Here is a 26,232-nt window from a genome sequence, read left to right on the forward strand (position 1 = left end):
TCTGTTTGTTGCTTCTGGTTTGTTTTGCTTATTTTGCTTGCTTGTTTGTTTTGTTCTTCCTTTTTGCCTTTTGGATTGTTTCAGTTTTTTTAAAATAACATTTTAATTTATCCATTGGCATTTTTGCTATATCTCTTTTCTCTAATATGTTGGTGGTTACTCTGGGTATTGCAGTATACATCATTAGCTGTTCACTGTCTACCTAGAGATAATATTGTACCATTTCTTGTAAAATGTAGAAATCTTGCAATGATATAGGTTCATTTACTGCTGTGCCTGTGCCTATAATTTTTATATGTATTATATCTACATACAATATAAAACCATGATACATTATTATTTTTGCTTTAACGATCATATGCACTTTAAAGAAATTAAGAGAAACTAGATTCTTTCATATATACTCTATTTCTGAAGGTCTGATTTTTCTCTCTGATGTCATCTCTCTTCAGCCTGAAGACCTTTTATTTAGAATTTTGTGTAGTGCAGGCCAGGTGGTAAAACATTCTCTGAGTTTTTCTTCTCTGAAAGGCAGGTCTTTATTTTGCCTTCATTATTGAGAGATATAGAGCTCTAAGTTGCCAGTTTATTTCTCTTGGTACTCATTGTTTCTGGTTTCCATGGTTTTTAATGAGATATCTGTAGTAATTCAAATGATGATGCCCCTGTATGTAACAGGTTGCTTTCAAGATTTTTCTTCATTTGTGGTTTTCAGAAGTTTGACTGTAATGTGTTTCTCTTTGAATTTATCCTGTTTGGGGGTTTACTGAGCTTCTTGAATTTGTAAATTTATGTCTTTCACTGAATGTGGGGAGTTTTCAGCTATTATGTTGTACAGTGATTTTTCTGCTTTAATTTTCCTCTCTTTTTCTGTGATTAAAAAATCCATACGTTAGGCTTTTCAAATTGCTTCACAGTTCTGCAGTGCTCCATTTATTGTTTTCAGTCTTTTATTTATCTACTTTCAATTGGGTAATTTCTATTAATGTATCTTGAAGTTTACTGACTTTTTCCTTTATCATCTTCAGTCTTAAGTCAATCTGGTGACTTAAAAAAAAAATTCAGGTATTATACTTTCCTGTTCTAAAATTTCATTTAGTTCTTTTTTTTTTTATATTTTCTATTGATTTTTTTTACTACTTCATTAATCGTTAGCATATTTTTCTTTGTCTCGCTGATCATTGTTATGATGGCTGCATTAAAGTCTTTGTCTGAAAATTCCAACATCGGAGTTATATCAGGATTGGTGTCTGTTGATTCTCTTTTCCCTTAGGAATGGGTAATATTTTCCTGACTCTTTATATGTCACATAATTTTGGATCATAAGCTGGACATTGTGAGTGCTTTGTTGGGTTTTTGTTGTAAAAGGCAATGAATTTAGCCAGACCCAACTACATCCTGCTTGTCTGTGATGGTGATGGCAGATCTCAGTTCAGTTCTTTAAACATTAACTGCAAACTTCTTTCAGTTTTCTCCAGACATGCATGGTTCAGTGGTCTACCAGTGACTTGAGCTGAGTCTATATACAAGAGTTTAGTGTTTCCCCCCTACTCTGACTCTTCTCTTTTGCCTTCTCCCCTACTGTTAGTAGCCCTGGCATCCTTCTCCTGGTTTCTTCCACCAGAAAGATGATCTTTCTGTTAATATTTTACTATATCTGTACTACCACCACCATGACTGTGCTGCTCTCAGGGCAAAGCTGCCAGCAAAAAGAAAAATAATAAAACACAGAGAATACGGAGGACTACTTGCCACGTGCTTCAAGTTTCACCTCATCTCCAAAACTTGCCAGTCTTTGTTGACTTCTCTAGAGACCTCATTAGTTGTTTTTAATCTGTTATTCAGAATGTATAGCTGTGACTTGCAGCAGGATCAGTTTGTTGAGTGCATACTCCTTTCTACTGCAAATGCAACCCCCACTCTTTAGCTGAATAGTTGCAGTGGACTTCCTGCTGCCTTTAGTCTTATTTTCCTCCAATCCAACTTTCACTTGGGAACCAGGTGATTAAAAGAAATTCTGGTGCTGACCTTGCGATTGTAAGATTGGTTTCTAACTTCTTGTAATGGCATACGTAGCCTTTCGTAACTAACTTCTGCACACCTGTGTAATGCAATAAGGTGCCTTTTCTCAACCCTGTGTGTTTCCACAGTTCTGGAATACTCATCTCCTTTGCTTTTTCTTACTCTCTTTCTCTTGCCTAACTCCAGAAACTCCACCCCTGTCTGCATTTTGAGTCAGATGTTCCCTCTGAGTTCCCTTTTAATATTCTGTGGGTCCCCCTATAATGTTACTTAGCACATTGTTCTCTTATTTGCTGCTGAGTTATCTGTATCCCCGCAAGACCAAGCTCCTCAAGGGTTGCAAATCATGCCATATTTCTTTAACTTCTAACTCTTCCCTCACCTAATTTCACTGCCTGATATATAGTAGATATACAATAATTTTTCCAATGATTGCATTATATTCTCATGGGTATACATTTTTTATTTCAATTTCTATGGGTGTCTGTCATGCACACACAGAGTTCCCATGAAATAGAACAAAGGATTTGGGGTCACTTGTCCACTATTCACTGTGTATCAGTTGTGGCATATTTGCTAACCTTGTCTTTTAGGCCCCCTACCTACAGGTATTAGACCCAGCATGCTGTGAAATCCTCACGATTAAAGTCTTTACACTAAGAAGGGATAAGGCTATGGGGTTACTGGAGCATCCAGCAAAGGCAGGCCTCTTCTGCCCTTCTCTTTCCTTATAAATTAGAGAGTTCAGACATTGTTGCAGAAGCGCTCTCTCTCTCGCTGTCTCTCTGTGTGGGCGTGTGTGTGTGTGTGTGTGTGTATGAATATGAATGCTGATGACTCTCTGGGAATAAGCCAGCACCATTCTTCCATACTGGGGATGAGGTGATAGATTCAGAGCCTATGGATCTGTCATAGCGTGTCATCTGCTAAGGAATCTGGAGGGCATTCTCTTCCTTTACACCATTTCTTATTTATCAGAAGGGATTCATTGACCTTTACATTGTACAGAACATGGATTTTCACAAGAACTGATACTTTGCTCCTTGGTATCGACCTTTCAGAGCGGGAGCTACTGAATAACCCACATTCTTTCTTTCAAAACAAATGAGCTTCTGTCTCCATAGAACTTTTAAACTTCCTTGTGTTATCTAGTGTCTTAGAATAGTGCCTCAGCTTTAGCTCCAACTTAAGAAAAGAGCAAACAATTTCATTTCTAGTTATGCAAATAAAATGCTCATTGTAAAATCAATTATAAATTTATTTATTCATCAAATATTTATCTTGTATCTGCTGCATGCCATGCTTTGAGAATACAACCAGGAAGATAGATATGATCACTGCTTCCTGAACATTTAATCTGGTGTTAATGAAAAATATATAGAAGGACTTTTTAAAAAGCATCCCCAAATCTCATACGCAGAGATAACCACTGTTCCCTTCTTTCTGAACTTTTTTGTTTCTTTTGGTGTTTTTGCCCTTTAGATTTCAGGCACCAGCACTTCATCTATTTTCATTTCAGTATCTTCAACTTCTTTGTCTATTTTCATGTCTGTATCTCTTGCTTCTTTGTCCTTCATTTCCCCCATGAGGCAAATTTCCAATTGCTGAGCATCTAATCTTTAACTTATGTAATGTTTGGCTCTGGCCCGAAAGAAAAAAAGTTTTCAGAATGTGCATTTTAATCCCAAGGAGCTTGTTCTACTTTATATGTGTGAGATTCTGAATTTTCCACACCTATGAAATACTAATTAAGTTATAGAGGTATTTCCTACTGTTAAATTAACAGACTTGCTCATTTTATAGTTTAATGAGAAGGTGTTAAAAGTTGGGCTGCACCTTATTTACAATGGCAAAAACGTGATAAATATCTAAATGCCCATCAATAAGGGACTAGTTAAATAAATAATGTATCCATACAATGGAATACTATTAATGAATTAAAATAGTTTGTTGACACAAAAAGAAAACTAATAAAGATAGAAAGATAGCTGCAACAAATTGGTGGCTGAAAAAGCAGATTATAATATAGATTACAATATTTTGTTTTCGTTTGTGTAAAATTGGCTGCCCATGTCTGTACATGCATAGAAAGCCATTTCTATGGATTCAATCAATCTGTTTCTTCAACACCTATTGTGTAAGTGATGCTCTGTAAATACATTGTGATAGTTGCCCATGTTATGGGGCAAAGTCAGATAATACATATCAATTGTATTATGCATATCTGGGGGGGAACATATTTGACTTACTGAAAATACCTTTTTTCTCGTCTCCAGAATAATGAACTACAAAGCAGGTTGGACTATTTACTAGAAACCCAGGCCAAGACCGAAGTGGAAACCAGAGAGATTGGAGTGGGCTGTGATCTTCTACCCAGGTATTTAGGAATTTCCTGATTTTTTTTTTTTTTTTAATTCAGATTCCTCTTTGGCTGAAGAAAATACTTTACTGGGCTGTTCTTAGCAGAATTGCATTCTCTCTATCAAAAATATTTCTGCAAAGCCAAGTGGCGGCTGCTGAGGGGCTTGACTGGTTTCTGTAGGAACAGGGGCATTGTGCAGGGTGGAGGGGTAGGCGACGGAGAGACCTGGGGAAGCCATTTAGAGAGAGATGGGCCCTGTCAGTGAATGCATGCATTTCTTCCTTCCTTCATTCATTCAGCTAATGCTGTTAGTATCTTCCCTATGTCAGACAGTTTGACACAGAGAGGAACGAGATTTGGTTCCTGCCCCAGAGTACAGTCTGGAGGGAGAGACAGGTGTGTAGGTAGACATATATAACAGTGTGAGAGGGGCATCGAAGGTGCTTTAGTGATATACAAGAGGGAGGATCTAAACCTTGAACAAAATTCATCTATTCCTCAGTACTGTAACAGGGTATTGTCAAGCACTGGATCCAGTTCATAAATGCCTGCTCTGGTTGAGTCATCAGCAGATATGTGATAACTATAACCTGGTTTGTTCAGTTACATTCCTGAGCTAGAGGACTGACCTGTTCATTGTTAAGCTGCTTCCACGCTTGTGTCTCTTCCTGGTGACATTAGAGCCTGTAACACAGTAACCTGCCTCTGATAACTAACTCACCATTTCTAGGTGCTCACAACTGTGCCTGGCCTAAAGAGGACATAAAACAAGTTTACAGCAAAGATGCTAATGACATGTGACTTGTGATTTAGGTAATCAAGGTCACAAAATGCCTGGTATCCTGTGTGCAGGAGGGTGGATTCTTGTGTGGACTGGGACACTTGTGTGTGCTTTGCTGGACATAATAGTCTAGAAAAATGTCGAATCCTGGAATCTTGAGTGGTTATAGCTGGTGGAAAATAGTGACAAGCCGATCACCAAGCTGGGGTGTGGAATACCTGGTTCTTGTCCTAGCAGCCAGCAGCAGGATGCCTTCAGACAGGTTCTTCACTGGGGCCTCAGTTTCTCGACTTGTAAAGTCAGTGATTTGACTAGGTGATTTCTCAGATCTCCAGAAGCTCTAACATTGCATAATAAGGCCTCCTTTCCTTACTTTATTAATTTGTATTTATTACTGGTATTATCATTTTTGTTAATTAAAATGAATCACTTGCCATTCTAAAAGAATTTACCAAAAGCAGAATTAGGTTATTTCTTTGACAATGTCCTCAATTACATTGCTTGCCTTCTAGTAAAAAGGCATTTTTTATCATTGTGATATAATTAACAGAAAATGTTGAATATCTATATCTATATACATCTATCTATCTATCTATCTATCTATCTATCTATATTAGACTCTTGATCTCATCATCGTGTGGTACAAAGTACATGGTGAAAATATAACCAAAAAGAATGATCAATTGTGTTCAGAGACCTTTTTGAAATATAAATAATTTGGCCATTTCCCCACTTTTTGTATTTTTCAAAAGCCAAGTGGCCTAGTCCACTCTAATTGCCCACATAATAAATCTTGTTTGGCTAAGACGGGTACAAAACTATGTCTGAAACCAATAAATTGTTTGTTTTCTAATTCCCACATTTTGGCTTAAAACAAGCTTTTCAATTTGTATGCCCAAGTATAGCCTGAAGCAAACTTTTATGGCTAAGTTATGAAACCACAAAGCGGTTTTCATAATGGAAGTGCTGACAGACCCTTAACTTATGGCCATGGTAAACTTGGAAGCCACTTCAGTATCTAAAAGCAGCTTTTCCATAAATGTAACATTTGGTTTCCCCCAGGATCCATCTTAGCAGTTTAACTACCTAGGTCAATCAGCAGAGGAAATGAAAACTACATATCCGTGTTTCCGAAAAGGCAGAATAATATTTCATTCGTTTCCTCGCAAATATTTATTAAGTGCCTACTATGTGAAAGGCGCCAGGCAAGTCTGGGTGGGGAGGAGCCCGGAATCTTTAGGTAACTCAGGGCAGGGCAGCGGCCTTCCACCTGCACTTCTTGGAACTGCCTTACTCTGAGCTGGGGCTCCTGGAGAGGCCTCGGGATGCCCGGGGGGATGAGGAGGGTTAGTGAGGGGCTGGCCCGTGGGACCCTCCTTCCTCCCCAAAACAACCTGAGAAAGTCAGCTTTTAGTGTGTTTTGTCTGTTGGATTCCAAGTAAGATTCTATTTGAATAAATAGCTCTATGGGCAGAAACATATTGGAACTCCTGGTCTAGTTAATCCCCATGTTTTATGGATACCAGAATCAAGGCTCAGAGAGATCAAGTGATTCACTGGAAGCCACATAGCCAGAATTAGAACCAGGCCTTCTTGAGTCTTGGTGCAGTACATGAGTAGTTTGAAAGTATGTAATAAACAGAGAGCTACTAAATGGTGGTGTGTATGTTCTAACAAAATTCCTGGTTCATACTTGGACTTCAAATTTGCATCTAACTAATAAAATATTCCACGGTATTGTCCAGAATATTTTTTAGATTTTTTTCTCTGGAATATTTTAGACCGGTACAAGCATTGAATTAAGCCTGAGTTATGCAGAAGTGTTTTGTTCTTACTCCCTGTTCTTCTCCTACGAGGAATTCATCAGTGTGGGACAGTCAGGGAGGCTCAGGCTGTCCAGTTCCCTGCCCAGCCAGCTGCTAGCTGAGCTCAGCCTTGGGCAAGTTACTTTATCTCTCTAAAGCCTCAACTCTTTCATCTTTAAAATAAGAATGAAGAGGATAATATCAAACCTCATTGGGTTGCTTTGAAGATTAAATGAAAACGTGTACATAAAGCATTTAGAGACGGGGCATGGTGGGTCACGCCTGTGTTCCCAGCACTTGGGGAGGCCAAGGCGGGAGGATCCTTTGAAGCTAGGAGTTCAAGACCAGCCTAAGCCACATAGCAAGACCTTATCTCTACAATAAATAAATAAATAAATAAATAAATAAAAAATAGGCCGGGCATGGTGGCTCACACCTGTAATCCTAGCACTTTGGGAGGCTGAGGCAGTGGCTTGCCTGATCTCTGGAGTTCAAGATCAGCCTGGGCAACTTGGTGAAACTCTGTCTCTACTAAAATACAAAAAAGTAGCTGGGTGTGGTGGTGTGCAGCTGTAATCCCAGCTACTAGGGAGGCTGAGACAGGAGAGTAGTTTGAACCCGGGAGGTGGAGGTTGCAGTAAGCTGAGATCACGCCACTGCATTCCAGCCTGGGCCTGGATGACAGAATGAGACCCTGTCTCAAATAAATAAATAAAAATAAAAATGAAAGCATTTTAGCATAGTAACTGGACCAGAGTTCAGCACTTAATAGCTATTACTATTAATATTAACTAAACCCAAACTCTGATTTTCCGTGTAGAACATTGTATAAAATATAAATAAATTTGAGTATGCTAAGATGATTTCATTAACTTTTTATTGGTGGTAATTATTGATTTTATGAAGTGGATTGATAGCCTGATCAAGTATATAGTGCTTCGGTATGCATTGGACTTTTCAGTTAAACTCTCTAGACACCCCCTCTAGACACTGTGTAAAGCTCTGGAAGGCCCAGTGATTGATAAGGCCTCTGTCAGCTAAGACCTGAGAGTGGCCCTGCATGCTGCAGGCATGGGACACTTGTCTCATAGAATAGCATGGCCTCTCCTACCCAGTCATCTGTACAACTGCAAGTGTTACATGCTGTGCTACTGCTAGTAGCATTTTTAGAGCTGCTCTACTTTTCTTTGGTCTTGTGTGAAAAAAAAAAAAATTGGCATTTAGTTGCCGGGTACCGTGGCTCACATCTGTAATCCCAGCACTTTGGGAGGCCGAGGCGGGCAGATCACCTGAGGTCAGGAGTTTGAGACCAGCCTGACCAACATGGAGAAACCCCGTCTCTACTAAAAATACAAAATTAGCCGGGTGTGGTGGCACATGCCTGTCATCCCAGCTACTCAGGAAGCTGAGGCAGCAGAATCGCTTGAACCCAAGAGGTGGAGGTTGTGGTGAGCTGAGATTGCACCATTGTATTCCATCATGGGCAACAAGAGTGAAACTCTGTCTCAAAAAAAAAAAAAAAAAATTACATTTAGTTGATGCTCAAAAACATTTGTTGGGTGAATAAGTGAAAGATACATACCAAGTGAGGAATGTAGGCAGGGGATCAGTATTATCACATGATTTATTTATTTAATAAAGGCCTTGGATGAAGTGATTCCTGCTTATGTTTTACCTCTTTCTTTTCTCTCTCTCTCTCTCTCTCTCTCTCCTCACTAGAATATGAGCTCCATGAGGCAGGGATTTTCATCTATTTCGCTAATTGCATTCTCCCTGGGACCTCCTTAGAGCAATGCTTGGCACATACTAGGCACTTAATATTTGTTGAATGGAGCCATCTCCCTGTAGCATTTGACAGTCCTTGCTAAGAAGAAAGGAAGGATTCCTCAGCCTGTTTCTTACCCTTGCAGGAGTTTTCTCTCCTGGTTCTCCAGCTATCTCGGTGGTCTGTCCTTCTCCAGCTTCTTTGATGGCTTCTTTTCCTCCTCCAAGACGCTCGCCGTGGTAGTCCACATGGCCGTATCTTGGTTCCAGTACTTCCTACAAAGATTGCATCCTGCTAGCTGAGCTCAGCCTTGGGCAAGTTACTTTATCTCTCTAAAGCCTCAACTCTTTCATCTTTAAAATAAGAACCAAGAGGATAATATCAAACCTCATTGGGTTGCTTCACCTCTTCTCTCTGTGGCTGAGCCACAGGAAGTGTGCACCCTTCTCTTGAATACAAGTCCTTGTTCCTCACAGCCTTCTGGGCACTCCCACCTGGTGTCCACTTGGTCTTCATACTTGCCGTTGCATGGCCGAGTGTGCCATCTCTTTCTTCAAAGTCACTCCTCTTAGGAGTGAGTAAGAATACTGGCTTGGAAGTTAGTCCTGGGTTTGAGTTCTGAGTCTGCCTCCTGCTGTATCTGCAGCTTTGGCAAATTCCTGCCCTCCTTGATTCTCATCTTGAAAAGGATGATTTTGGTGGCAATCCCTTTGGAAGCTTGTTGAGAGGATTAAGTGAAGTAACAGGCATAGAATGTCCAGTGGGAGTGCCCCGCATTTTCGTATTTCTGTGGCTATAGCCACTGCTTTCCCAGACACCTAAACTCAGTATATTGCAGTCACTTCTGAGTCAGAGAATTACTTTGCTCCTTGACTCACTCACTTATACTGTGCTGTTCTTTCCTTCATGACTTGCCTCTTTCTTTCCTGTTCCTCCTGCTGCCAGTCTGCCTGAGACTGTCTAATCTACTCAGTACCATCTCTCTGCCTCACTTTCTCCTCCTCAAATGCTTCCCCTCCTTCATCTAATCTTTGTTTTCCATAAATTTCTAGTGACAAAGGATCTCTTCATAAAGAGAGAGGGAAAGGGAAAGGGTGAGAGGAGACTCACTGTGGGTTCAGGAGTTTTCACATGCTCTCACACACACACACACACATAAGTGTATGTGTGTATTTAAAGACTCAGAAGTTTGGTTTGAAAACTTTGATATATGTTAATGAAAGCCATTGAGAACAAGTCCCGGTCATCTAGCCTTCATTTACAAAGAAAAATGAAAAAAACGAAAACCAAAACAAAAGTGACTTTTCTTTCTCTTGCCCTGTAGTGAAACTTGGTTTCCAGCAAACTCATCAATTATGTCTTAATAGGTGCAATTTGATGAAAAATATTCCCCATGGTCATAAGTGCTCAGCACGTAGTAAGTGCTTTAAAATGCTTATGTTTTCGTATTTCTGTTGCAAAGACCAGAACACAAAGTAGCTTTTTGTCAAAGCTTTATTTGCTGATTCTGCTATTGTTTTCCCCAGGGGAACTGCCCCTTTATTGATTAATAAAAGGTTAACAATAGCCTAAATGTGTTAAGGCAAATGGTTGGGTTTCAGTTTTGTGGTTGAGATTATTTCTGTTCTTGAAATCCTGTTGTTTCCTAGTGATCAACAAAATAAAATACCCCACTTCTTTTTTAAAAGATCGGGATATGAGAGCCCGTTTTTGAACCCTAGAAGGTTCACCTTTATAAATATTTCTGCATTTTATGGGCTTTCAGGATATTGTCACTGGAGACTGTTTCTGTTTTGTGGAATTTTCACAGGAGTTGGCACAAATAGCCTTCTGGCTTCTGCTGCTGGCACTCCACTAAACTGCCTGGTTGGGTCCCTGGGGCCTCCTGGATCACCACGTCCCAGGGATTGCTCTCTGTGGCAGGTGACACTGGGACCCCTTACTTCTTGAAACTCCTCCAACCTTTGGTTTCCTTTGTAATTCATATTTGGGTAATAGCTCTGTGGCTGGCTTCCGTGAGCTGCTGGATTCATGGAGATGATGGAGATGTGGCTTTCACCCTTACAGAAATTATACCTAGCCGTGGACACAAATGTGTAGACCAACAAGTGCAGGAAGATGCTATAGAGGCTTGGCGCGCTGACCCATGCCTGTAATCCCAGCACTTTGGGAGGCTGAGTTGGGTGGATCATTTGAGGTCAGGAGTTCAAGACCAGCCTGGCCATCATGGTGAAACTCCGTCTCTACTAAAAATACAAAAATTATCCAGGTGGTGGTGGCACGCGCCTGTCATCCCAGCTACATGGGAGGCTGAGGCAGGAGAATTGCTTGAGCCTGGGAGGCAGAGGTTGCAATGAGCTGAGATCATGCCACTGCACTCCAGCCTGGGCAAGAGAGAGAGATTTGGTCTCAAAAAAAAAAAAAAAAAAAAAAAAAAAAAAAAAAAAAAAAAGCTATGGAGGTGTCAGAAGCCTCCATAATAGGTGTATATGGGGATTGGGTGGAGAACATGGAGAACCTCCTTGGGGGAGACATGCAAAGTTTAAAATACACCCCCTGCCATGCTTTTAATACATCCTCTATCACCTGGTGAATGACTGGATGTGGGAAGTTAGGGGAAAGGGATTCGACTCCTAGGCTTCATGTACACATTTTGTCATCGCGTTGGTTGGGATAAAGAACGTAGCTGTGTGAAAGAACCCATAGGTCTCGGTGGCTTAGCATGGTAAAGATTAATTTCCTATGTCACAGTTTAAGGCAGTTTGATACAGGTTTCACTCCACGCAGTCTTTCAGGAACGCAGGAATTCCTCCATCTAGCGACCCTGCCTGCACTTAGGAGTCCTTCTGGATTCTCCAACTGTATGCTGTACATAAAACGGAAGAGACAGAGTGTGGGGGATTTACGTGGAAGATTTTTATGGGTTAAACATGGAAGTAGTAGAAGTCATTTCTGCCTGTTTAGTCACAAGGCCCACCTAATTGCAGGAGAAGCTGGGAAATGTAGTTACGTGTCCAGGATGAAAAGAAATGGGATGTCTTAGTCACCCAATCCTGTTAACTATAACTCCCAAATATCTCCCTAAAATCTCCCTGCCACTTCCCATCCAGTGCTTCTGTCAGAATTCAAGCTCTCATGATCTCTCTGTCACCTCCTGAACAAGAATTTTCTAACTGACCTGCCTTCAGAATAATCCTTCCCTAGTCAACCCTCGATAGTACCAGAGAAATCTCGCTAGAATAAAAATATGAGCAGACCATGGCCCTCCTTAAAAACATGCTGTAGTTCCCTGCCCCCTTCTGAACTCTTAGCCAGGGACATGGGACCCTTCTCCAGCAGGCCTGATCTTCTGCCACTCTCCCGCATTGTGAACTCTTTGTTCCAGTCGTTCCAAAGGAGCACATGGTTTGCAGTTCCGCATGCGCAAACTGTGTGCTCACCCATCTCTGCCTTGCACATACTGCCCCTTCTTCCTGGAGTTCCCATCCCTGCTTTGCCCACTTGGTGAATGCTAGGCATCCTTCAAGAATCGCCTTCTCTGTGTGAATTTCCAGATGTGAATTTCCTGGTGGTACTAAATTGTTCTGCCCTCAATTTTCCCATCATGTCTTCATGCTTATTTTGTTCAGGTCATGGCGGGAAGGGAGGCTTGAGAGTTAAATGAAGGGACTGTTGTGGATGTTTGGGCAACGTTAAGGGAAATAAACAAGGGACAGTGGCAAGCTCTGGAGCTAGCGACAGTGGAAGCTGTTACCACCCTTGCCTGAGGAGGCAGGGGAGAAAGCCAGGGGACAAGAACAAGTTGGGGAACTATAGCTATGGGCCCTGGTAGAGGGATGCTGCCAACTACCAACCTGCAGCCTGGCTGGGAAGGGACAAATGTCCTGACCTCTTTGTCCTCTCATTCCCTGATCCCCTGCTACCACCTTGCAGTAGGCCAAAAGGAACTGAATTTCAAGGGCAAGGGAACCCCTTGATGCTGACCTTTCCGGGCCACAGAGTAGGGTGGAGAAGGGGGAGAGCAGGGCTGAATGGCAAAAGAAGAATGCCCAGCACAGCTGTTATGTCTCTGTTATAGTTCCTAACACAGTACATGAAAATTTTGTATGTATATATCTTTCTCACCAGGTGACAAGTCCCTTGAATGCATGTTTCATATTTTTCTGAACCATGGATGCCTAGTACAACCTTTACAGGTTGCTAAAAATAACTTTTTTATTTTTAACCTGTCATAGTCTGTTCAGGCTGCCATAAGAAAGTACCAGAAACTAGTTAGCTTATAAACAATAGAGATGTATTTCTCACAGTTCTGAAGGTTGGGATGTCTAAGACCAAGGTGCCAGCAGCTCCAGTTTCTGGCGAGGGCTTGCTTTCTGGTTCATGGATAGTGTCTTCTTGCTATGTCCTCACATAGCAGAAGGGATGATGAATATTTCTGGGGCCTCTTTTTTTTTTTTTTTTTTGAGATGGAGTTTCGCTCTTGTTGCCCAGGCTGGAGTGCAATGGCATGAACTTGGCTCATTACAACCTCTGCCTCCTAGGTTCAAGCGATTCTCCTGCTCAACCTCCTGAGTAGCTGGGATTACAGGCATGTGCCACCACGCCCGGCTAATTTTGTATTTTTAGTAGAGACAGAGTTTCTCCATGTTGGTCAGGCTGGTCACGAACTCCCGACTTCAGGTGATCTGCCTGCCTCAGCCTTCCAAAGTGAGCCATGACACTGGGCCTGGGGCCTCTCTTATAAGGCCACTAATCCCATTCATGAGGGCTCCACCCTCATGACCTAATCACCTTCCAACCCACCTCCTAATACATCGCCTTAGGGGTTAGGATTTCAACATATGAATTTGGGAAAACATCAACATTAAGTCCATTGCAGGGCCCGTTTGTAATATTTAAATGAAATATTAAGTTGCATTATCGTCTTTTTATTTTTATGTGCGTAAACACCATTTTCTAGAGTTGTCTTAACATCTGAAGCATATAGGGGGGTTTGTTTTGTTTTCCTGACCTGCCTTTTCTCATTTCTCAGTCAAACAGGCAGGACTCGTGAAATCGTGATGCCTTCTAGGAACTACACCCCATACACAAGAGTCCTGGAGTTAACCATGAAGAAAACTCTGACTTAGGCACTCAGAGGCACACACCTTTTGTAGATGGACAAAGGCTCTGGAACCCTGTGGCTTGAAATCCTTTGGGAAGGGTGACTCTTGTTTCCCTTATACACAGTGTAAGCCGAAATGGAAATCGCTGAGGCTCTGATCCACTTCTAAGACAGGAAGGAAAGTGAAGGTGGAGTGGGCAGGTAAGAGAGGGATATACAAGGTCACGTTTCAGACACTCACCCGGCATACCCTGCTGTACTGCGCCATCATTTGTTTTCTTTGTAGATACTGAAATCCTATTAGGAGGATTCCCTCACAATGTATTTTATTTGCTAGACTTTGGTTGGGAGGGAAAAGGACATTAATTTGAAGTTTCATGTCATTCATGCCAGGATCGTTTGATAGAGCATGAACGTTTTGATTACCCATAAAAGTATTAGAGGCAGCGTTTCTCTGGTACAGAGAGGCCTGTCCACAAGCAGCATGGGCATCCAGCCAAACTTGAACCTGGAAGGGAGGGTTCCTAGCCTGCAGGTGCTCTTTCCTGTTGGTCCCAAGCATCTGTGCAGGGTCATGGGAGCCGCAGTTAGAGACGTGTGGGCCAATCGAGCTTCATTCCGATGCGCTAGTCCCTTGGTTTAATTTGTGCCTTATGCTTTCATTGGGCCAGCTGAAATCACTGTATTTATTCAACTTGTGATTTTTTTTTCTTTCTCACTTTAACTTAAAGAGAATTTTATATGTCATGGAAATTTAATCATTAAATGTTTTCAGTATCAATTGGTGTTTTTGTTAAACGAATAAATAATCTGTTCATGCATGCTGTACTTTGATATTATAACCTATGTCACATATGTTTAATAAATACCATATATTTTCTACTAATGTTGTCTCTGTGTTTCATCCATGACCATGCAGAAGGGGCAGAGAGCAGATCAGGCTCTGAAATGAGTGTCAAAGTCAGATCACGTGATCTTCCAGACAGTACAATCCACAGAAGCATCTGTAAGCCATAAGATTGACTCTCTGTGTCAGGGGGCCTCTCTGTCTTTTTAATTCCTGAAATTTAGTTAATACACAGTGTGGAAAAAGCAAGATACATTAATGATCACAAAGTACAAAAATGGATTTTACTTTTAAACTTTTCCTCAAATCTCCCACCCCTTACTGTCTCCACTTCCAAAAAAACAAAGATATAAAAAAGTAAGAAAGCAAAGCAACTCAGTTAGATAAATCACTGTGAGTCAGAACCATGCTAAGAGGAAAAAGTGCATTTGGGAGCCAAATTTGTATTTAAACAATGTCTGTGGGACCTTGGGCGAGTCATCAAAGCTCTCTGAATATTAGTTTCATCCTTTAAAAACCTGGGATCATCACACCTACTTGATACGCTGATGTGAGTGCCACATGAGGTCATTCCCACATAGGGACTGGGCACTGCCAGGCACATAGGCAGTGATTGCTGTCATTCTGGAGGTTTTAGAGCACTGCTGACTGCTGGTTGAGTCTCACCACTGGAGCTATTCTAGCAGCAAAAAACCATGCTCTGTGGCAGCCACCAAGGAGGAGCACTTAGGGAAAAAGCTGTCCTTAGGACAGGAGATATGGAAGCTGGACTCAGAGAGAGGCAGAGGGTCCTGGGAGCCCATCCCCCTGGAGAAACTGATCTGGAAGCAGTTTCTAAGTGAAATGCAATGACTTAAAAATGTCAATTTTAATGAGACCAAGGTAGAAATGAAAACTACTCTGCCTACACTTCCACATTCACTTCTTTCATTCTCTCTTACAACAAGCAAGGAAAAGAAAAACATAACTTTATTTTTTTATTTTTATTTTTTATTATTATTATACTTTAAGTTCTAGGGTACATGTGCACAATGTGCAGGTTTGTTACATATGTATACACGTGCCATGTTGGTGTGCTGTACCCATTAACTCGTCATTTACATTAGGTATATCACCTAATCCTACCCCTCCCCACTACCCCCTCCCCACAATAGGACCCGGTGTGTGATGTTCCGCTTCCTGTGTCCAAGTGATCTCATTGTTCAGTTCCCACATATGAGTGAGAACATGTGATATTTGGTTTTCTGTTCTTGCGATAGTTTGCTGAGAATGATGGTTTCCAGCTGCATCCATGTCCCTACAAAGGACACGAACTCATCCTTTTTTATGGCTGCATAGTATTCCATGGTGTATATGTGCCACATTTTCTTAATCCAGTCTGTCATGGATGGACATTTGGGTTGATTCCAAGTCTTTGCTATTGTGAATAGTGCCGCAATAAACATACAGGTGCATGTGCCTTTATAGTAGCATGACTTATAATCCTTTGGGTATATCCCCAGTAATGGGATGGCTGGGTCAAATGGTATTTCTAGTTCTAGATCCTTGAGGAATCTCCACACTGTTTTCCACAATGGTTGAACCAGTTTACAGTCCCACCAACAGTGTAAAAGTGTTCCTATTTCTCCACATCCTCTCCAGCACCTGTTGTTTCCTGCCATTCTAACTGGTGTGAGATGGTATCTCATTGTGGTTTTGATTTGCATTTCTCTGATGGCAAGTGATGATGAGCATTTTTTCATGTGTCTGTTGGCTGTTTGAATGTCTTCTTTTGAGAACTGTCTGTTCATATCCTTTGCCCACTTTTTGATGGGGTTGTTTGCTTTTTTCTTGTAAATTTGAGTTCTTTATAGGTTCTGGATATTAGCCCTTTGTCAGATGAGTAGATTGCAAAAATTTTCTCCCATTCTATAGGTTGCCTGTTTACTCTGATGGTAGTTTCTTTTGCTGTGGAGAAGCTCTTTAGTTTAATTAGATCCCATTTATCAATTTTGGCTTTTGTTGCCATTGCTTTTGGTGTTTTAGACATGAAGTCCTTGCCCATGCCTATGTCCTGAATGGTATTACCTAGGTTTTCTTCTAGGGTTTTTATGGTTTTAGGTCTAACATTTAAGTCTCTAATCCATCTTGAATTAATTTTCGTATAAGGAGTAAGGAAAGGATCCAGTTTCAGCTTTCTACTTATGGGTAGCCAATTTTCCCAGCACCATTTATTAAATAGGAATCCTTTCCCCATTTCTTGTTTTTGTCAGGTCTGTCAAAGATCAGATGGCTGTAGATGTGTGGTATTATTTCTGAGGGCTCTGTTCTGTTCCATTGGTCTATATCTCTGTTTTGGTACCAGTACCATCCTGTTTTGGTTACTGTAGCCTTGTAGTATAGTTTGAAGTCAGGTAATGTGATGCCAAGAATTCCAGGGACCATTCTACAGCTCGGGCCTTTGTATTTTAAAATATATCTTCAACATATGGAAAATTCTAAACATGATTTGAACTACTCAAGAAGACTATTATAGAGATTTCCTAAATTGTGCAGACTGAAACTGAAAGAAACTAAGAGATAATCCTTCCAGATCCTTTGTCAACATTAACTCTAGTGCCCCTCAACCTTCCATCTAAAGGACTGACATTCATCAGCCTCTTCATGAGAAGGGTATTATGTAAAATTGGGAGAATGAACTCTAACATTTCATACTAAATTTATCTCACTGAAATGGAAAGCAGCAGTGTATGTAAAGGGTTTTTAAAAAATAAAAACAACATCCTATAATAATGCTTCCAATTAATATTTTCGTTCCAGTCCTTCCAGACTTTTAAAACAGACACACACACCCCCCACTGTACTTTGTTTTTAAAACAAATATGACCCTATACTGAGAAGCAGAATCGTGTGATTTTTAAGAACATGGGAACACTCAAGTCAACTACCTGAGCTGAATCATTAGTGTGCACATGGGTAAGTCACAAACCTGTCTGAGGGATGTAAAATTAGAACTGGGAGAGTTTTTTCCTAATGGGGCTGGTGTGAAGAGTAAATGAGGTAATGCCTGCATGGTTCTTAGAATAGTGCTTGGCACATAATAAGCATTTAATAGATGCTACCTATTATCATTACATACTTTTGTAGTCCCTTTTTGCTTACTTGATATACATAAATATATATATATACACACACACACACTTTATATAGTTTATATATATAGTAAGTTTGCTTACTTTATATACTTTATATATAGTAAGTTTGCTTACTTTATATATATATACTTTATATATAAAGTTTGCTTACTTTATATATACAGACATATAAAGTAAGCAAAAAGTATATATATGTATTATATATAGAAATATACACATATACATAAAGTAAGCAAAAAGCATATGTATACTATATATATAATCTACACCATTGCTTCTTATAGGTAATTGGATTCCATTTTTTGATGTGCCATAATTTATTTGACCCATCCCTTAGTGTTGGAATTTTGGATGTTGTCTTTACTTTTCTTCAGGAGTCGTCTGATGAACCATCTTGTGCACACATTTTTGCACACTTGCCTGATTATTTTCTCAAGATCAATTCCTAGAGGAATTGTCTGGTCAAAAGGTATGCACATTTTAAGTCTTTTGGTGCATATGGCCTGATATGGCCTATGGAAATTTGAATCCATTGAAATTCTCACTAACAGGCTGAGAATGTGACTTCCTGACCCTTTTGCCAATATGAGGAATGAGAAACAGAGTGTATAACATTGCTTTCTTTAGGGAGACCTGCCCCCAAAACAGGTGGTGAACAAAGTTCCTTCAGCATATTGCCTGTGGATATCAGAACTCAGGGACATGCAGGTGTAAGCTGTGGGCCTGGAGGTTCCCTAAGGCCCAGAGAGTGCCTGGGCAGCCCATAGGAAACAGGATGAACTCAGAAGGAGCAAGTGTCCCTCAGGATCCAGGAATCAGAGAAGTCCTGCTGCTTAGTGAGCCAGCATCAACAGTCTGTCACTCAGGCCACATGCCTAAGATGTGGTTTGACTCTGAGTGGGGCATGCCCCCTATTTCAGGGATAGCCTGGGACAGAGGATCAACATTTGCGAAGTAGTTGGAGGGTGCACCAACCAAGGCTGAATCCTGAGCTGGTCCATGTGTCCACTCTGAGCACCCACTTTCTCCCCAGTGAATGCCATCTGCCTGTTCCAGGAATTCTAGGGTGGTCACCAGGGCAAGAAGTGGGGGTGACAGGAATGGGTCCTGGCTGAGGCTCCATTGGGCCATGGTGCTCTTGTTGACAGCCAAACTGAGAGGGCCAGTTCAGTTCACGTAGCACATGCCAGGTGCTTGGAAGACAAAGACATGCGCCTCGAGACCCTTGCTCTCTCCAAAATCTTTTCCAGCGAGTCCCGGCCCTCCTGATCATTCCCATGTCTGAATCCCAGAGGAACTTATTTTCAGCCCCTTCTTTATTCTTACATCTCATGACCAATCTTCGTGTCCATTTATTATCTCTCCAGTGACATAAACTCCTCAGGGGCAGTGTCCCATAAAGGGTACACTAGTCATTTGGAGGGAACCCATTGCGAATCTTGATAAGCATGAAGAAATCTACAAATGAGGAGTATTCCAGAAAAAAGGGTCGGCTTGGGGGAAGTAAAGGATACCAGGAGTTACTGAGCTGGACGCAGCACACATATACTGAGTCTTTATAACAGTCCTGCCTGGAAGATGTTATTACCACCATTTCATGGATAAGGAAATTGAAGCTCAAAAATATGTGAAAATTGTCTGAAACCACCCAGACCTGTCTGATTTCAGAACACAGGTGGGAGGCCTGGAGTCAGTCCCAGGTCTGCCGTAAAATCACAATACCTCCTTGGTCAGGTCACTGCAGCACTCTGCGGCTCTGTGCCCAGGATGCAGATTTGTAATGAATTAAATGGAACTGCATCGCCCACCCAGGCTTGCTGCACAGATCACGGGATAGCATTGACAAATTTCCTAGCAGTGCATCAGAGACATGCCAATAACTGACTCCTGCTACTATTACTAATAATTATTGGGAAGCCAGTATTGGCACCAAGAATATTTGCAAACCCAAGGATTTCTTCTTATTGGACATAGAGATTTAATGAATGCTAGTGAATGGGATTGTGCAGAAGACAAATAGGAGGTGGGGAAATGCCACTGGATAAACAGGAGGTTAAATAAACTGTATCTCCTTTTCTTTGGATGTGAATTTAAGAATAATTTATTTTACTTCGTCAGGGAAAGAAAGGCCTAAAAGGGAGACTAAAGATGAGTTTCTAAAAAAGAGAGAACAGAAGCAAAGAGACCAGAAGGCAAGTGCTGCTAAACCTTGGGGTAATTCATTAGGCAGGATTAGATAACTAATATATGGTGTGAAAAATATAGTTGCTTTTTGTTTTTGCATGAGGATGTCTAATTGTTTTAGCACTATTTATTGAAAAGACTACCCATTTTCCACTGGTCATATATGCATAAATCTATTTCTATACACTCTAAACTGGTACATTGATCTAGTTGCTTATCTTGACACTAATACTACACTGTCTTGTTTGCTATAGCTTTATCCTTGGTCATAAAGTCAGGTAGCATAGTCTCTCTAATTATGTTTTTCTAAGTTGATTGGGCTATTCTAGGCCCTTTGCATTTCTATATGAATTTTACAGTCTGTCAGTTTCTACAAAAGGGCTATTGGGATTTTCCTTGGGACTGCATTGAATAGACAGGTCACCAAGGATAACATCAAGCCCTTGCTGTGTCAGGCCAGCTCCTAGCAACACTGCAGCCCAAGTTGGGAGCACTAGACTGGCTCCTGGATGTCAGTGACTGCTCTTCTCTTCCTTAGCTGGAAAGGTACTGGGAAAAATCTCCATAGTGTATTTTGGAAAAGGTATAGTATAATCTTTGTGGGATTCCGAACAAAATATTATAAGAAACATTCATTTATGCCCAAGGGCCATAAACTTGATATAATCTGAATGCAGTAAATTATAAATAAATGGCAAACAGTTCTCAATGGTTTTCTCTTAATTTTTCAAGTTTTAACATAGAGCGTTTACAGGATTCACCTTCCTGATTTAGGGGTAGGAGGGGGGTTGAGAAATAATTAGCAGGCAATTTTTTAGCCCTGGGATTTTCTTGTAAATGTTTTCTTTGGCAGCCATACTCTTGAGAACAGGAAGTTACTCTCTTGTTACAGATTTAAGACTTTTCTGAGCCAAATAACAGAAAGCTGGATTAGTTCTGAAATGAAGTGGGGGGAAAAAACAACAACTCTAGGCTCTTGCTGGAGATTAATGACATCTTGCAAATATTTTAATTCTCCCCTTTCCTCTTAACTTGCTACCTCCTAAACAAAACACACTCAGACTCAAAAAAAAAAAAAAAAAAAAAAAAAAAAAAAAAAAAAACTTAACAACTTAACTGATCACTTTGTAGCCCAATCTTAAAATAAAATATCTTTACGGTGCCCACAAATTTATATAAACATTTTTGGGGTGTTAAAGGGAAGGGCAAATAGGGCTGTCTTAAGTTGATCCTTTTTTTGGTTACAAAATTCCCAATATGAAATTTAGAGCATAAAATGTAGTAGTAAAGATGCTAATTTTTCTATGATAATCATAAAGATTCATAATTTTATTTGATCTTTTTAAAATGGCTTTTTAAAAATAGGTAAGAGTGTTTAATCAAGCTTTGAAAACTATGCCTATATGTTGTTTGAGTTGGTTGCAAACAATTCTTTAGGAATTATTCCAAATGACAGGATTATATCCTTTGACTAGAGTACCTATTCATCTGACTATAAAACAAAGGAATTATTTCCTCCAAAAAGACTGAGTCCTCATAGAAGGGTGTACTAAGGTAGAAATAAAAATAAAATTCAATTTTTACACTTGATTCTAAAAAAAAAGTTGTAATCTTGATGAAGTTTATAATCTGGAGGAACATTAATTCTTTGAATTATCTGAGAACCATTTTTGAGGATTCTTTTTAAAATTGCTTTAAATGTAAAAGTTCTTATTTTTTGCAAGGATTCTTAAAACACAGAAGGCCTTATAAAAACTTTGAGATTCAGAGGTAAAGAACACTTTCCTGTAACAAGTATATATCTTCTACCAGTAATCTAGGAAGTTTCCATGGTATTAATTGTAGCCTCAGAAAATAAAAGAGTCAGGTTAAGTGTTTTATTTACACTTGCCTCCCGTGCCCAAATTCAAACGCCCTGGTACCCAAGAAGTTTGCCTGCAGGTGAGAAGGGTAGGATAACGGGGCCAGTAACTGATGGGAGAAGGGGAGGATACTTCCCTGGGCTATAAGAACATGCCTATCCTAAAGTCACTCAAATTCCTAAGTCTGAAAAACACTGTGATGCCAAACACACCCATCTGTAGTTTGAATGTGGCCAAAGACCGACAATTTGCCACCCCTGACTTACATTATCTAATGTTTTTCTTGCTGTATATTATGAAGAGGATATTTATTCCTTCATACTAACTTTCTTCAGTCTGCTTGAGGTGATGCCCTTCCACATCATTCATAACAGTTTGCTTGTCTTCTACTATTTTGACAACTTCACTTTTTTAACCTTATAAACAATTTTAAGTTACTCAGAGCTGTCATCCATTAGATATAAAAATTAAATGAAGTCCAAGAATTCTAGGTGATGGGAAACATTATCCAGCACTGCAAGACATGCACAACTACGGGAGTCCAGCAAAGGCTGATAAGCCTGGAGCTCCAGCAGTGTTGGGTGAGCATTTATTTAAAGGGAGCTACTTGCTTCCTGGTTTGACTGCATACCAAATATTTCTTCTCAACATTTATGAGCTTAAATAGATGCAGATGTTGCCAGAGAATGTATTATAACATTCATCATACTAGAATCATATACTTTAAGTGCTGAGAGGCATCTTGGACTTTGGTTCAATACTCGCATTTTAAGTAGGAGGAAGCTGAGGTTCAGAAGTGTTAACTGACTTGCCACAAAGTTAGTGATCCACAAACCCTGACCCATAAAAACATTGTTGAGGGTTGACAAATTTTACTACCACCACCTTCATTCTCTCATCTGGATTACCTTTATTGCCCTATACACTATGATTGACTATTCTCTCCTCCCAATTTTCAGGAAGAAAATTACTGAGGATTTTTTTTTCCTGAATAATTCTTCTATGTATTTCATGGGCATCCCTTACTCTTCTCCAGGTCCCCGCTGCTGCTGATTTTCAGAGCTGTGTTCTTTCTCAGGTAAGATGGAAATGAAAGGTGACCAGACACTGACTCTGGTCAGGTCTAGTGAGAGGAGAGGGGTTAGCTGGTTTTCTCTAACTCTAGCCTGCTGCTGATCACTGGTTTATTTATTTCATGGCCTCTGATGTACCTCAGACTTCAAAGAGTGAGAGCCATGGTATGCTCACACTGTAGCAGAAACTGGTTCTTTCCATTCACTAAAAAGACAACTATCTCCCTGTTGAAACCTGAAAGGATCTTATGAAATCTCATCCTGCAGTGACTTTGCAAATTACCTCCTTCACTCCTTTTCTGTTTTCTCATAAATATATGTGCAGACTATTTTTCCTCAATCACAAAGGAAGTATAAACATAGTTTATCTGATATTTTATGAATTAAATAATTTTTATAGCCAGACTTATATGATGTACTGGATGTTTTATGAAAAATCTTCAGTGAGGCCCACTTAAGTGTAGGACACTCTGCCCTCCACCATAGAATATGAACCAATTCTAAGCAAAGTTTAGCTTTGAGATCCTCCTACTTTACTGCCCTACATACTCTCCAAATTCTGGAGATGAGTACTTTGGAGTCTTCCTATTATCCTAAACTCACTGATGTAATAGTCTCTCTGGTGTGTTCTTCTTCTCAGATTACTCAAAATTCTCTCCATTTTCTCCCTTTCCCTTCTAAACAAATTTCACTCGTTGAGTGTAGGTCACCACCTCAACCAGGCTGTTATGAGGAAGCCTTTTAGAACTAATTAATACTCACATGTAAATTACTAATAGATCATTTGTCTTCTCAAAGGAAGATATTTGTTCACTATATAATCTTCTTATTGGTGGAATTTCACTCAATGTGTCAAAGGGAAGGAAAATAAGTCAAGGAGAGGGGAAGGTATTTTTAATCTTGTTTAAGATTCTATGTCTTAAACTGAGAGGAGGGGGCTTAGCTACAATGTCTACATAGTCTGTGTCAAAGATTATGTGCTCCTTCAAGGATTTTGTTTTCACAGTTTGTGAGTTTTTTCATACTAAAAAGTCTTACAAAGTTTTATTATTCAATTACAATTCAGTTGGTCACATATCTAACCAGCAATCTTCATTACATTTGCTTATTAGAAAGTAAACTTACATGAAATTTCAGAGTACCAAACTTTTAATAATTTTAAAAATTATGTCTTCCCACACTACCAAGATCATAAAACACAGTGGTGATCTGAAATGGAAGATTCGTCACTAAACAATACTTTAGCCATGTGACAGTATTAAGAGAAAAGGGTTCTTTTCCTCCAACTTGAACCTTACTTGGCTGAGATTTTCTCACCACAGTCTTTGTATTTTTTTTTTTTCCCCATGGGCAACTGCCCCCTTGATTAATCCCATTTCCCTTAGTCCTAGTTTTTCCAGGCAGCTGAGCAAACAAAGACGCAGGCAGCCATTTTAACGTGCTTCCTCCCTCAAGCCCTCTGGGATGGGCCGTCTGTTCATCCTGTTCATAAACCAATGGCCTAAATGGGGTTGGAGAAAGCAGCAAAGATCTTCTGTCAGGATTAATTTTAATAGGCCATAGTCTGTCACCCGGGAGCCACAGCCCAGGCAAATGGCTTTAAATTACTATTTGCTGATAAAAAGGGAGATACGAGCTGAAAATTTGGTTCGTCATTTCAAACAACTTGGGTAACTAATGCAAGAATTTACTTTTAGTGTGGAGTGCAGGCACTTTACAGCCTAAACCCTTGGGTAGCTGAGGAAAATCATTTGTTGCCATGGGATCACAGTGGAATATAAAGAGGGGAAATGTGGCATTTTGTAGAAGTATAGAATTTTAGAGCTGGAAGGGAAACAAAAAATGTATCTGTGAATTCCTAAGGACTTATGTTTAGAGCTTTATATTTCTGATTTCTTTGCAGAGAAACGTGATTCCTTTTATTGCCCCTTCCACTTTTTCGTCTCCCTCTTTACCAGTTCCTTTCTCTTTCCTTTTTTCACTGTTTTTCTCATACCCAATTCCAATTCCTTGTTCCTTCCCTTGGTTCCTCATCCCTCACCAGCCAGGCTCCTGTCATTTCTCTGTGAAGCTCTGCACTGAGGGATACATGGGGTAGTGTGGTGAATGTAGCCCCTAGGCAAATAAGTCAGGAGGTCCTAGCTCTTGTCTCCTCCCCTGTAAAGTGTGAGAAAGCAGTCTGGGCGACTGGCTGGAAGGGATGGTTTTGTAAAATGACACACAGATGTCAGTCATTATTGTTCAATAAAGTCTTCTGTGTACCATTCCTAAGTAAGTTTTCATTAGCTATGACCATTGTTTTGATTTGTTTAAAAATTCAGAATGTGACTGGGCATGGAGGCTTATATCTATAATCTCAGAACTTTGGGAGGCCAAGATGGGCGGATTACATGAGCCCAGGAGTTCCAGACCAGCCCTGGGCAATACAGCCAGGCCCCGTCTCTCTACACACACATACACACAAATCAGCTGGGTATGGTGGTGTGTACCAGTAGTCCCAGCTACTTGGGAGGTTGAAGTAGAAGTGACCTTTGAGCCCAGGAGTTTGAGACTGCAGTGAGCTATGATTGTGCCACTGCACTTCAGCCTGGGTGAGTGACAGGGAGACCCTGTCTCAAAAAAGAGAAAAAAATCAGTGTGTTCCATTCTCAAATGCATGATTCCAAGATAAACCATGAAAGAAAATAGAATTTGCTTCATACTTATTTATGACCCTTGGTTCCCATCTCTTCCCTTCCAGTCAACTCTCCTCAACTCTCATGGATCATATCACTTGTTCATGGAGAAAACGTTCTCCACATTCCTTTACAAACATGTTTGATACCATAAAAAATGTTTGGTGCAAGTTCTGTAATCTTTCTTAAATAGCCCAGCCTGAGCACTTGAGCAAGAAGGCTGGTGGCTAAAATTAAACAAAACATAACAAAACCAAAAACAGGATGGGCGCAGTGGCTCACGCCTGTAATCTCAGGACTTTGAGAGCCTGAGGCGGGCAGATCCCTTGAGGCCAGGAGTTCAAGACCAGCCTGACCAACATGGCAAAATCCTGTCTCTACTAAAAATACAAAAAAATTAGCCGGGGTGGTGGTGCGTGCCTGTAGTCCTAGCTACTCAGAAGGCTGAGGCAGAAGAATCACTTAAATCCGGGAGGCGGAGGTTGCATTGAGCCAGGATCATGCCACTGCACTTCAGACTGGGTGACAGAGCAAGGCTACACCTCAAAAAAAAAAAAAAAAAATGCAAAGAACAAAAACAAAAACGAAGTGTCAATGAAGATGTTGAGCAACTGGAAC

At 40.4% G+C, this 26,232-nt stretch overlaps 1 protein-coding gene across 1 annotated transcript in view; it reads left to right on the forward strand.

The window, feature by feature from the left end:
* Positions 1 to 14,725, forward strand: part of MYZAP (myocardial zonula adherens protein) — a 93,789-nt gene extending 79,064 nt beyond the window's left edge. Inside the window, exons 12-13 of the mRNA XM_008016467.3 lie at positions 4,299 to 4,399; positions 13,768 to 14,725. Of these exons, the coding sequence (XP_008014658.3) occupies positions 4,299 to 4,399; positions 13,768 to 13,864 (198 nt within the window). The 3' untranslated portion in view covers positions 13,865 to 14,725. The remainder of the gene's footprint in view (positions 1 to 4,298; positions 4,400 to 13,767) is intronic.
* The last annotated feature ends 11,507 nt before the right edge of the window (positions 14,726 to 26,232 follow it).

This window comes from Chlorocebus sabaeus, chromosome 26 (assembly GCF_047675955.1).
Source record: "Chlorocebus sabaeus isolate Y175 chromosome 26, mChlSab1.0.hap1, whole genome shotgun sequence".
In the NCBI taxonomy this organism is placed as follows: Eukaryota; Metazoa; Chordata; class Mammalia; order Primates; family Cercopithecidae; genus Chlorocebus; species Chlorocebus sabaeus.